Below are 12,987 nucleotides of genomic sequence, written 5' to 3'. Positions count from 1 at the left end.
TTGTGATGATGATGATGTGTCTCAGGTGTATTGGGTTTATCTAGTTGTGATGATGGTGATGTGTCTCAGGTGTATTGGGTTTATCTAGTTGTGATGATGATGTGTCTCAGGTGTATTGGGTTTATCTAGTTGTGATGATGATGATGTGTCTCAGGTCTATTGGGTTTATCTAGTTGTGATGATGGTGATATGTCTCAGGTGTATTGGGTTTATCTAGTTGTGATGATGATGATGTGTCTCAGGTGTATTGGGTTTATCTAGTTGTGGTGATGATGATGTGTCTCAGGTGTATTGGGTTTATCTAGTTGTGGTGATGATGATGTGTCTCAGGTGTATTGGGTTTATCTAGTTGTGGTGATGATGATGTGTCTCAGGTGTGTTGGGTTTATCTAGTTGTGGTGATGATTATGTGTCTCAGGTGTGTTGGGTTTATCTAGTTATGATGATGATGATTATGTATTTCAAGTGTGTTGGGTTTATCTAGTTATGATGATGATGATGATGTGTCTCAGGTGTATTGGGTTTATCTAGTTGTGGTGATGGTGATGTGTCTCAGGTGGGTTGGGTTTATCTAGTTGTGATGATGATGATGTGTCTCAGGTCTATTGAGTTTATCTAGTTGTGATGGTGATGTGTCTCAGGTGTATTAGGTTTATCTAGTTGTGATGATGATGATGTGTCTCAGGTCTATTGAGTTTATCTAGTTGTGATGATGATGATGTGTCTCAGGTCTATTGAGTTTATCTAGTTGTGATGGTGATGTGTCTCAGGTGTATTAGGTTTATCTAGTTGTGATGATGATGATGTGTCTCAGGTCTATTGAGTTTATCTAGTTGTGATGGTGATGTGTCTCAGGTGTATTGGGTTTATCTAGTTGTGATGATGGTGATGTGTCTCAGGTGTATTGGGTTTATCTAGTTGTGGTGATGATGATGTGTCTCAGGTGTATTGGGTTTATCTAGTTATGATGATGATGATTATGTATTTCAAGTGTATTGGGTTTATCTAGTTGTGATGATGGTGATGTGTCTCAGGTGGGTTGGGTTTATCTAGTTGTGATGATGATTATGTGTCTCAGGTGGGTTGGGTTTATCTAGTTGTGATGATGATGATGTGTTTCAGGTGTATTGGGTTTATCTAGTTGTGATGATGATGATGTGTCTCAGGTGTATTGGGTTTATCTAGTTGTGATGATGATGATGATGTGTCTCAGGTGTATTGGGTTTATCTAGTTGTGATGATGGTGATGTGTCTCAGGTGGGTTGGGTTTATCTAGTTGTGATGATGATGATGTGTCTCAGGTGTATTGGGTTTATCTAGTTGTGATGATGGTGATGTGTCTCAGGTGGGTTGGGTTTATCTAGTTGTGATGATGATGATGTGTCTCAGGTGTATTGGGTTTATCTAGTTGTGATGATGATGATGTGTCTCAGGTCTATTGGGTTTATCTAGTTGTGATGATGATGATGTGTCTCAGGTGGGTTGGGTTTATCTAGTTGTGATGGTGATGTGTCTCAGGTCTATTGGGTTTATCTAGTTATGATGATGATGTGTCTCAGGTCTATTGGGTTTATCTAGTTGTGATGGTGATGTGTCTCGGGTCTATTGGGTTTATCTAGTTGTGATGGTGATGTGTCTCAGGTCTATTGGGTTTATCTAGTTGTGATGGTGATGTGTCTCAGGTCTATTGGGTTTATCTAGTTGTGATGATGATGATGATGATTTGTCTTAGGTGTATTGGGTTTATCTAATTGTGATGATGTTGATGATGTGTCTCAGGTGTATTGGGGAGTTGATTTGTGGTCGTTGTGATTAGGATGATGATGATGTGTCTCAGGTGTGTTGGGTTTATCTAGTTGTGATGATGATGATGTGTCTCAGGTGTTTTGGGTTTATCTAGTTATGATGGTATGTCTCAGGTGTATTGGGTTTATCTAGTTGTGATGGTGATGTGTCTCAGGTGTGTTGGGTTTATCTAGTTGTGATGATGATGATGTGTCTCAGGTGTTTTGGGTTTATCTAGTTATGATGGTATGTCTCAGGTGTATTGGGTTTATCTAATTGTGATGATGTTGATGATGTGTCTCAGGTGTATTGGGGAGTTGATTTGTGGTCGTTGTGATTAGGATGATGATGATGTGTCTCAGGTGTATTGGGTTTATCTAGTTGTGATGATGATGATGTGTCTCAGGTGGGTTGGGTTTATCTAGTTGTGATGATGTGTCTCAGGTGTATTGGGGAGTTGATTTGTGGTCGTTGTGATTAGGATGATGATGATGTGTCTCAGGTGTATTGGGTTTATCTAGTTGTGATGATGATGATGTGTCTCAGGTGTGTTGGGTTTATCTAGTTGTGATGATGATGATTATGTATTTCAAGTGTGTTGGGTTTATCTAGTTGTGATGATGGTGATGTGTCTCAGGTGGGTTGGGTTTATCTAGTTGTGGTGATGGTGATGTGTCTCAGGTCTATTGGGTTTATCTAGTTGTGATGGTGATGTGTCTCAGGTGTATTGGGTTTATCTAGTTGTGATGATGGTGATGTGTCTCAGGTGGGTTGGGTTTATCTAGTTGTGATGATGATGATGTGTCTCAGGTGTATTGGGTTTATCTAGTTGTGATGATGGTGATGTGTCTCAGGTGGGTTGGGTTTATCTAGTTGTGATGATGATGATGTGTCTCAGGTGTATTGGGTTTATCTAGTTATGATGATGATGATGTGTCTCAGGTGTATTGGGTTTATCTAGTTGTGATGATGATGATGATGATGTGTCTCAGGTGTATTGGGTTTATCTAGTTGTGATGATGATGATTATGTATTTCAAGTGTGTTGGGTTTATCTAGTTGTGATGATGGTGATGTGTCTCAGGTGTATTGGGTTTATCTAGTTGTGATGATGATGTGTCTCAGGTGTATTGGGTTTATCTAGTTGTGATGATGATGATGTGTCTCAGGTCTATTGGGTTTATCTAGTTGTGATGATGATGATGTGTCTCAGGTGTATTGGGTTTATCTAGTTGTGATGATGGTGATGTGTCTCAGGTGTATTGGGTTTATCTAGTTGTGATGATGATGATGTGTCTCAGGTGTATTGGGTTTATCTAGTTATGATGATGATTATGTGTCTCAGGTGGGTTGGGTTTATCTAGTTGTGATGATGATGATTATGTGTCTCAGGTGTATTGGGTTTATCTAGTTATGATGATGGTGATGTGTCTCAGGTGTGTTGGGTTTATCTAGTTGTGATGATGATTATGTATTTCAAGTGTGTTGGGTTTATCTAGTTGTGATGGTGATGTGTCTCAGGTCTATTGGGTTTATCTAGTTGTGGTGATGGTGATGTGTCTCAGGTGGGTTGGGTTTATCTAGTTGTGATGATGATGATGTGTCTCAGGTGTATTGGGTTTATCTAGTTGTGATGATGATGATGTGTCTCAGGTCTATTGAGTTTATCTAGTTGTGATGGTGATGTGTCTCAGGTGTATTAGGTTTATCTAGTTGTGATGATGATGATGTGTCTCAGGTCTATTGAGTTTATCTAGTTGTGATGATGATGATGTGTCTCAGGTCTATTGAGTTTATCTAGTTGTGATGGTGATGTGTCTCAGGTGTATTAGGTTTATCTAGTTGTGATGATGATGATGTGTCTCAGGTCTATTGAGTTTATCTAGTTGTGATGGTGATGTGTCTCGGGTGTATTGGGTTTATCTAGTTGTGATGATGGTGATGTGTCTCAGGTGTATTGGGTTTATCTAGTTATGATGATGATGATTATGTATTTCAAGTGTATTGGGTTTATCTAGTTGTGGTGATGATGATGTGTCTCAGGTCTATTGGGTTTATCTAGTTGTGATGATGGTGATGTGTCTCAGGTGGGTTGGGTTTATCTAGTTGTGATGATGATGATGTGTCTCAGGTGTATTGGGTTTATCTAGTTGTGATGATGATGATGATGATGTGTCTCAGGTGTATTGGGTTTATCTAGTTGTGATGATGGTGATGTGTCTCAGGTGGGTTGGGTTTATCTAGTTGTGATGATGATGATGTGTCTCAGGTGGGTTGGGTTTATCTAGTTGTGATGATGATGATGATGTGTCTCAGGTGGGTTGGGTTTATCTAGTTGTGATGGTGATGTGTCTCAGGTCTATTGGGTTTATCTAGTTATGATGATGATGTGTCTCAGGTCTATTGGGTTTATCTAGTTGTGATGGTGATGTGTCTCGGGTCTATTGGGTTTATCTAGTTGTGATGGTGATGTGTCTCAGGTCTATTGGGTTTATCTAGTTGTGATGATGGTGATGTGTAGATGACCTGGTGGGTTGGGTTTATCTAGTTGTGATGATGATGATGTGTCTCAGGTGTATTGGGTTTATCTAGTTGTGATGATGGTGATGTGTCTCAGGTGGGTTGGGTTTATCTAGTTGTGATGATGATGATGTGTCTCAGGTGTATTGGGTTTATCTAGTTGTGATGATGATGATGTGTCTCAGGTCTATTGGGTTTATCTAGTTGTGATGATGATGATGTGTCTCAGGTGGGTTGGGTTTATCTAGTTGTGATGGTGATGTGTCTCAGGTCTATTGGGTTTATCTAGTTATGATGATGATGTGTCTCAGGTCTATTGGGTTTATCTAGTTGTGATGGTGATGTGTCTCGGGTCTATTGGGTTTATCTAGTTGTGATGGTGATGTGTCTCAGGTCTATTGGGTTTATCTAGTTGTGATGGTGATGTGTCTCAGGTCTATTGGGTTTATCTAGTTGTGATGATGATGATGATGATGTGTCTCAGGTGTATTGGGTTTATCTAGTTGTGATGATGATGATTATGTATTTCAAGTGTGTTGGGTTTATCTAGTTGTGATGATGGTGATGTGTCTCAGGTGTATTGGGTTTATCTAGTTGTGATGATGATGTGTCTCAGGTGTATTGGGTTTATCTAGTTGTGATGATGATGATGTGTCTCAGGTCTATTGGGTTTATCTAGTTGTGATGATGATGATGTGTCTCAGGTGTATTGGGTTTATCTAGTTGTGATGATGGTGATGTGTCTCAGGTGTATTGGGTTTATCTAGTTGTGGTGATGATGATGTGTCTCAGGTGTATTGGGTTTATCTAGTTGTGATGATGATTATGTGTCTCAGGTGTGTTGGGTTTATCTAGTTGTGATGATGATTATGTATTTCAAGTGTGTTGGGTTTATCTAGTTGTGATGATGATGATGTGTCTCAGGTCTATTGGGTTTATCTAGTTGTGGTGATGGTGATGTGTCTCAGGTGGGTTGGGTTTATCTAGTTGTGATGATGATGATGTGTCTCAGGTGTATTGGGTTTATCTAGTTGTGATGATGATGATGTGTCTCAGGTCTATTGAGTTTATCTAGTTGTGATGGTGATGTGTCTCAGGTGTATTAGGTTTATCTAGTTGTGATGATGATGATGTGTCTCAGGTCTATTGAGTTTATCTAGTTGTGATGATGATGATGTGTCTCAGGTCTATTGAGTTTATCTAGTTGTGATGGTGATGTGTCTCAGGTGTATTAGGTTTATCTAGTTGTGATGATGATGATGTGTCTCAGGTCTATTGAGTTTATCTAGTTGTGATGGTGATGTGTCTCAGGTGTATTGGGTTTATCTAGTTGTGATGATGGTGATGTGTCTCAGGTGTATTGGGTTTATCTAGTTATGATGATGATGATTATGTATTTCAAGTGTATTGGGTTTATCTAGTTGTGGTGATGATGATGTGTCTCAGGTGTATTGGGTTTATCTAGTTGTGATGATGGTGATGATGTGTCTCAGGTGGGTTGGGTTTATCTAGTTGTGATGATGATGATGATGTGTCTCAGGTGGGTTGGGTTTATCTAGTTGTGATGGTGATGTGTCTCAGGTGTATTGGGTTTATCTAGTTGTGATGATGGTGATGTGTCTCAGGTGGGTTGGGTTTATCTAGTTGTGATGATGATGATGTGTCTCAGGTCTATTGGGTTTATCTAGTTGTGATGATGGTGATGTGTCTCAGGTGGGTTGGGTTTATCTAGTTGTGATGATGATGATGTGTCTCAGGTGTATTGGGTTTATCTAGTTGTGATGATGATGATGATGATGTGTCTCAGGTGTATTGGGTTTATCTAGTTGTGATGATGGTGATGTGTCTCAGGTGGGTTGGGTTTATCTAGTTGTGATGATGATGATGTGTCTCAGGTGTATTGGGTTTATCTAGTTGTGATGATGGTGATGTGTCTCAGGTGGGTTGGGTTTATCTAGTTGTGATGATGATGATGTTTCTCAGGTGTATTGGGTTTATCTAGTTGTGATGATGATGATGTGTCTCAGGTCTATTGGGTTTATCTAGTTGTGATGATGATGATGATGTGTCTCAGGTGGGTTGGGTTTATCTAGTTGTGATGGTGATGTGTCTCAGGTCTATTGGGTTTATCTAGTTATGATGATGATGTGTCTCAGGTCTATTGGGTTTATCTAGTTGTGATGGTGATGTGTCTCGGGTCTATTGGGTTTATCTAGTTGTGATGGTGATGTGTCTCAGGTCTATTGGGTTTATCTAGTTGTGATGATGGTGATGTGTAGATGACCTGGTGGGTTGGGTTTATCTAGTTGTGATGATGATGATGTGTCTCAGGTGTATTGGGTTTATCTAGTTGTGATGATGGTGATGTGTCTCAGGTGGGTTGGGTTTATCTAGTTGTGATGATGATGATGTGTCTCAGGTGTATTGGGTTTATCTAGTTGTGATGATGATGATGTGTCTCAGGTCTATTGGGTTTATCTAGTTGTGATGATGATGATGTGTCTCAGGTGGGTTGGGTTTATCTAGTTGTGATGGTGATGTGTCTCAGGTCTATTGGGTTTATCTAGTTATGATGATGATGTGTCTCAGGTCTATTGGGTTTATCTAGTTGTGATGGTGATGTGTCTCGGGTCTATTGGGTTTATCTAGTTGTGATGGTGATGTGTCTCAGGTCTATTGGGTTTATCTAGTTGTGATGGTGATGTGTCTCAGGTCTATTGGGTTTATCTAGTTGTGATGATGATGATGATGATTTGTCTTAGGTGTATTGGGTTTATCTAATTGTGATGATGTTGATGATGTGTCTCAGGTGTATTGGGGAGTTGATTTGTGGTCGTTGTGATTAGGATGATGATGATGTGTCTCAGGTGTGTTGGGTTTATCTAGTTGTGATGATGATGATGTGTCTCAGGTGTTTTGGGTTTATCTAGTTATGATGGTATGTCTCAGGTGTATTGGGGTATCTAGTTGTGATGGTGATGTGTCTCAGGTGTGTTGGGTTTATCTAGTTGTGATGATGATGATGTGTCTCAGGTGTTTTGGGTTTATCTAGTTATGATGGTATGTCTCAGGTGTATTGGGTTTATCTAGTTGTGATGATGATGATGTGTCTCAGGTGTTTTGGGTTTATCTAGTTATGATGGTATGTCTCAGGTGTATTGGGTTTATCTAGTTGTGATGATGATGATGTGTCTCAGGTGTTTTGGGTTTATCTAGTTATGATGGTGTGTCTCAGGTGTATTGGGTTTATCTAGTTGTGATGATTTTATTACATTTTTATTTCACCTTTATTTAACCAGGTAGGCTAGTTGAGAACATGTTCTCGTTTACAACTGCGACCTGGCCAAGATAAAGCATAGCAGTGTGAACAGACAACAACACAAAGTTACACATGGAGTAAACAATAAACAAGTCAATAACACAGTAGAAAAAAATAAAAAAAGAGTCTATATACATTGTGTGCAAAAGGCATGAGGAGGTAGGCGAATAATTTCAATTTTGCAGATAAACACTGGAGTGATAAATGATCAGATGGTCATGTGCAGGTAGAGATACTGGTGTGCAAAAGAGCAGAAAAGTAAATAAATAAAAACAGTATGGGGATGAGGTAGGTAAATTAGGTGGGCTATTTACCGATGGACTAAGTACAGCTGCAGCGATCGGTTAGCTGCTCAGATAGCAGATGTTTAAAGTTGGTGAGGGAGATAAAAGTCTACAACTTCAGCGATTTTTGCAATACGTTCGAGTCACAGGCAGCAGAGAACTGGAAGGAAAGGCAGCCAAATTAGGTGTTGGCTTTAGGGATGATCAGTGAGATACAGTGTGTGCTACGGGTGGGTGTCGCCATCGTGACCAGTGAACTGAGATAAGGTGGAGCTTTACCTAGCATGGACTTGTAGATGACCTGGAGCCAGTGGGTCTGGCGACGAATATGTAGCGAGGGCCAGCTGACTAGAGCATACAGGTCGCAGTGGTGGGTGGTATAAGGTGCTTTAGTAACAAAACGGATGGCACTGTGATAAACTGCATCCAGTTTGCTGAGTAGAGTATTGGAAGCTAATTTGTAGATGACATCGCCGAAGTCGAGAATCGGTAGGATAGTCAGTTTTACTAGGGTAAGTTTGGCGGTGTGAGTGAAGGAGCCTTTATTTGCGGATTAGAAAGCCGACTCTAGATGTTGGCCGAGGTTGGAGGAGCCAGGAGGAAGGCATGGCCAGCCGTTGAGAAATGCTTGTTGAAGTTTTCGATTATCATGGATTTATCGATGGTGACCGTGTTACCTAGCCTCAGTGCAGCGGGCAGCTGGGAGGAGGTGCTCTTGTTCTCCATGGACTTTACAGTGTCCCAGAACTTTTTGGAGTTAGAGCTACAGGATGCAAATTTCTGCTTGAAAAAGCTAGCCTTTGCTTTCCTGACTGACTGCGTGTATTGGTTCCTGACTTCCCTGAACAGTTGCATATCGCGGGGACTATTCGATGCTATTGCAGTCCGCCACAGGATGTTTTTGTGCTGGTCGAGGGCAGTCAGGTCTGGAGTGAACCAAGGGCTATATCTGTTCTTAGTTCTGCATTTTTTGAATGGAGCATGCTTATCTAAGATGGTGAGGAATTGACTTTTAAAGAATGACCAGGCATCTTCTACTGAAGGGATGAGGTCAATATCCTTCCAGGATACCCGGGCCAGGTCGATGAGAAAGGCCTGCTCGCAGAAGTGTTTTAGGGAGCGTTTGACAGTGATGAGGGGTGGTCGTTTGACTGCGGACCCGTAGCGGATACAGGCAATGAGGCATTGATCGCTGAGATCCTAGTTGAAGACAGCGGAGGTGTATTTGGAGGGCCAGTTGGTCAGGATGACGTCTATGAGGGTGCCCTTGTTTACAGATTTAGGGTTGTACCTGGTGAGTTCCTTGATGATTTGTGTGAGATTGAGGGCATCTAGCTTAGATTGTAAGACTGCCGGGGTGTTAAGCATATCCCAGTTTAGGTCACCTAACAGAACAAACTCTGAAGCTAGATGGGGGGCGATCAATTCACAAATGGTATCCAGGGCACAGCTGGGAGCTGAGGGGGATCGGTAGCAGGCGGCAACAGTGAGAGACTTATTTCTGGAGAGAGTCATTTTTAAAATGAGTAGTTTGAACTGTTTGGGTATGGACCTGGAAAGTATGACAACTTTGCATGCTATCTCTGCAGTAGACTGCAACTCCTCCCCCTTTGGCAGTTCTATCTTGACGGAAAATGTTATAGTTGGGTATGGAAATCTCAGAATTTTTGGTGGCCTTCCTAAGCCAGGATTCAGACACGGCAAGGACATCAGGGTTGGCAGAGTGTGCTAAAGCAGTGAGTAAAACAAACTTCGGGAGGAGGCTTCTGATGTTGACATGCATGAAACCAAGGCTTTTTCGATCACAGAAGTAAACAAATGAGGGTGCCTGAAAACATGCGGGGCCTGGGTTTATCTCCACATCACCCGCGGAACAGAGGAGGAGTAGTATGAGGGTGCGGCTAAAGGCTATCAAAACTTGTCGCCTAGAGCGTTGGGGACAAAGAATAAAAGGAGCAGATTTCTGGGCATGGTAGAATATATTCAGGGCATAATGCGCAGACAGGGGTATGGTGGGGTGCGGGTACAGCGGAGGTAAGCCCAGGCACATGATGATGTGTCTCTGTCTCTCAGGTGTATTGGGTCTATCCAGCACCTGAAGGGGAAGTATGGGCGTGGCTACAGCCTGGAATTGAAGCTGAGAGAGGAGCTGACGGGGCTCCAACAAGTGGCACTGCTCCACAAGGAGATCCGTCGAATCTTCCCTCACGCTGCAAGACAGGAGAGGTGAGTCAGAGCAAAGGTGTGTGTGTGTGTGTGTGTGTGTGTAATTAAATGCTTAAGCCTGCTGCCTCTGTCTTGCAGCTTTGCCACCCTGATGGTTTACAAGATCCCCATGGAGGATGTCAAGTCACTGGCCAAGTCCTTCTCTCAGCTAGAGAGTGGTGAGTGTGTGTGATCACACTCTGACCATCTGCCTCATGTTTCATTGATCCGTTACAATTTAGGCAAAATGCATTGTGTTCTAATGTTTTCTGCTCTCCGCTTCCTCCAGCTAAGCAAGCCTTCAACTTTGAAGAGTACAACTTTTCACAATCAACCTTAGAGCAGGTAATTACTCATTTGTGAACCTTACCTTGAATATCATGTGATGTTACATCAACTGCAATGCAAACTCCATCCACTTCCTGACTATTTGTCTTAGCTAGTCTCTCTCTTGCTCTCTCTCACCCCATCTCTCAGGTCTTCATGGAGTTTGCTAAGGAGCAGGATAACGAGGAGGAAGAGGTGGGTTCCCTCAGCACCACGTTCCAGTGGCAGCGGCTCCGCCAGGACGGCCCTGTGCCTGTCAACCACACAGACAGCATTGTGCACCAGCTCTGAGCTCCACTGGGGGGGGGGGTGGTGTCTGTGGCCGGCACAGTCTCTGGGCTCCCATTCTCCCTGCCTACATGGCACTAACCTCGTCCCCAGCCTAAAGAGGCTGGAATCGAGTTTACTATGGCACAGGCTATGCCAGCCCTAGCAATGCACTCACCCCTCACCTCACGGCTAACACCAACACCCACCACCAGCCCAAACTAATAGGACAAGATGGGCGTCACAGGACGGATGGATGCCCCTATGGACATGGCCCTGGAGGGCTAGCAACTATACACTCACACCGGAACTGTGTGTGTTTGGGATGGGAAGTCTCTCTGGGGCTGAGGTGTGTGAGTTGTCCGAACTACTGTGTGTTTTCTGACCTTTGCACTGACTAACCAAGGGGCCTGCTCCACTCCACCCAACCAGAATCTCCCTCCTCTGATGACGCACTGATACGACTAATACCTACTACGGTTTTTTAATAGGTTATATTTTATTTTTTACCTGAATTCACAGTAAGTTCGTATATATGGATATATATATTTAAGCAATAAGGCCCGAGGAGGTGTGGTATATGGCCAATATACCACGGCTAAGGGCTATTCTTATGCATGACCCATCTCGGAGTACCTGGACACAGCCCTTAGCCATGGTATAATTGCCATATACCACAAAACCCGAGGCGCCTTATTGCTATTATAAACTGGTTACCAACATAATTAGAGCAGTAAAAAATAAATGTTTTGTCATATCTGTGGTATACGGTCTGATATACCACAGCTGTCAGCCAGTCAGCATTCAGGACTCGAACCACCCAGTTTATAAATATAGATCTTCTTATATATATATATATATATACAGTGCCTTGCGAAAGTATTCGGCCCCCTTGAACTTTGCGACCTTTTGCCACATTTCAGGCTTCAAACATAAAGATATAAAACTGTATTTTTTTGTGAAGAATCAACAACAAGTGGGACATAATCATGAAGTGGAACGACATTTATTGGATATTTCAAACTTTTTTAACAAATCAAAAACTGAAAAATTGGGCGTGCAAAATTATTCAGCCCCTTTACTTTCAGTGCAGCAAACTCTCTCCAGAAGTTCAGTGAGGATCTCCGAATGATCCAATGTTGACATAAATGACTAATGATGATAAATACAATCCACCTGTGTGTAATCAAGTCTCCGTATAAATGCACCTGCACTGTGATAGTCTCATAGGTCCGTTAAAAGCGCAGAGAGCATCATGAAGAACAAGGAACACACCAGGCAGGTCCGAGATACTGTTGTGAAGAAGTTTAAAGACGGATTTGGATACAAAAAGATTTCCCAAGCTTTAAACATCCCAAGGAGCACTGTGCAAGCGATAATATTGAAATGGAAGGAGTATCAGACCACTGCAAATCTACCAAGACCTGGCCGTCCCTCTAAACTTTCAGCTCATACAAGGAGAAGACTGATCAGAGATGCAGCCAAGAGGCCCATGATCACTCTGGATGAACTGCAGAGATCTACAGCTGAGGTGGGAGACTCTGTCCATAGGACAACAAGTCGTATATTGCACAAATCTGGCCTTTATGGAAGAGTGGCAAGAAGAAAGCCATTTCTTAAAGATATCCATAAAAAGTGTAGTTTAAAGTTTGCCACAAGCCACCTGGGAGACACACCAAACATGTGGAAGAAGGTGCTCTGGTCAGATGAAACCAAAATTGAACTTTTTGGCAACAATGCAAAATGTTATATTTGGCGTAAAAGCAACACAGCTGAACACACCATCCCCACTGTCAAACATGGTGGTGGCAGCATCATGGTTTGGGCCTGCTTTTCTTCAGCAGGGACAGGGAAGGTGGTTAAAATTGATGGGAAGATGGATGGAGCCAAATACAGGACCATTCTGGAAGAAAACTTGATTGAGTCTGCAAAAGACCTGAGACTGGGACGGAGATTTGTCTTCCAACAAGACAATGATCCAAAACATAAATCAAAATCTACAATGGAATGGTTCAATAATAAACATATCCAGGTGTTAGAATGGCCAAGTCAAAGTCCAGACCTGAATCCAATCGAGAATCTGTGGAAAGAACTGAAAACTGCTGTTCACAAATGCTCTCCATCCAACCTCACTGAGCTCGAGCTGTTTTGCAAGGAGGAATGGGAAAAAATGTCAGTCTCTCGATGTGCAAAACTGATAGAGACATACCCCAAGCGACTTACAGCTGTAATCGCAGCAAAAGGTGGCGCTACAAAGTATTAACTTAAGGGGGCTGAATAA

The 12,987-nt window shown here is 42.2% G+C and overlaps 1 protein-coding gene across 1 annotated transcript in view; it reads left to right on the top strand.

Annotated features, from left to right (window-relative positions):
• Nucleotides 1-11,520, top strand: part of abca5 (ATP-binding cassette, sub-family A (ABC1), member 5) — a 118,649-nt gene extending 107,129 nt beyond the window's left edge. Inside the window, exons 34-37 of the mRNA XM_021581043.2 lie at nucleotides 9,981-10,133; nucleotides 10,212-10,291; nucleotides 10,402-10,457; nucleotides 10,590-11,520. Of these exons, the coding sequence (XP_021436718.2) occupies nucleotides 9,981-10,133; nucleotides 10,212-10,291; nucleotides 10,402-10,457; nucleotides 10,590-10,730 (430 nt within the window). The 3' untranslated portion in view covers nucleotides 10,731-11,520. The remainder of the gene's footprint in view (nucleotides 1-9,980; nucleotides 10,134-10,211; nucleotides 10,292-10,401; nucleotides 10,458-10,589) is intronic.
• The last annotated feature ends 1,467 nt before the right edge of the window (nucleotides 11,521-12,987 follow it).

This window comes from Oncorhynchus mykiss, chromosome 23 (genome assembly GCF_013265735.2).
Source record: "Oncorhynchus mykiss isolate Arlee chromosome 23, USDA_OmykA_1.1, whole genome shotgun sequence".
Lineage (NCBI taxonomy): Eukaryota > Metazoa > Chordata > Actinopteri > Salmoniformes > Salmonidae > Oncorhynchus > Oncorhynchus mykiss.
Note: the sequence above shows the minus strand (reverse complement) of the source record. Positions and strands in the feature narration are given on the sequence as shown.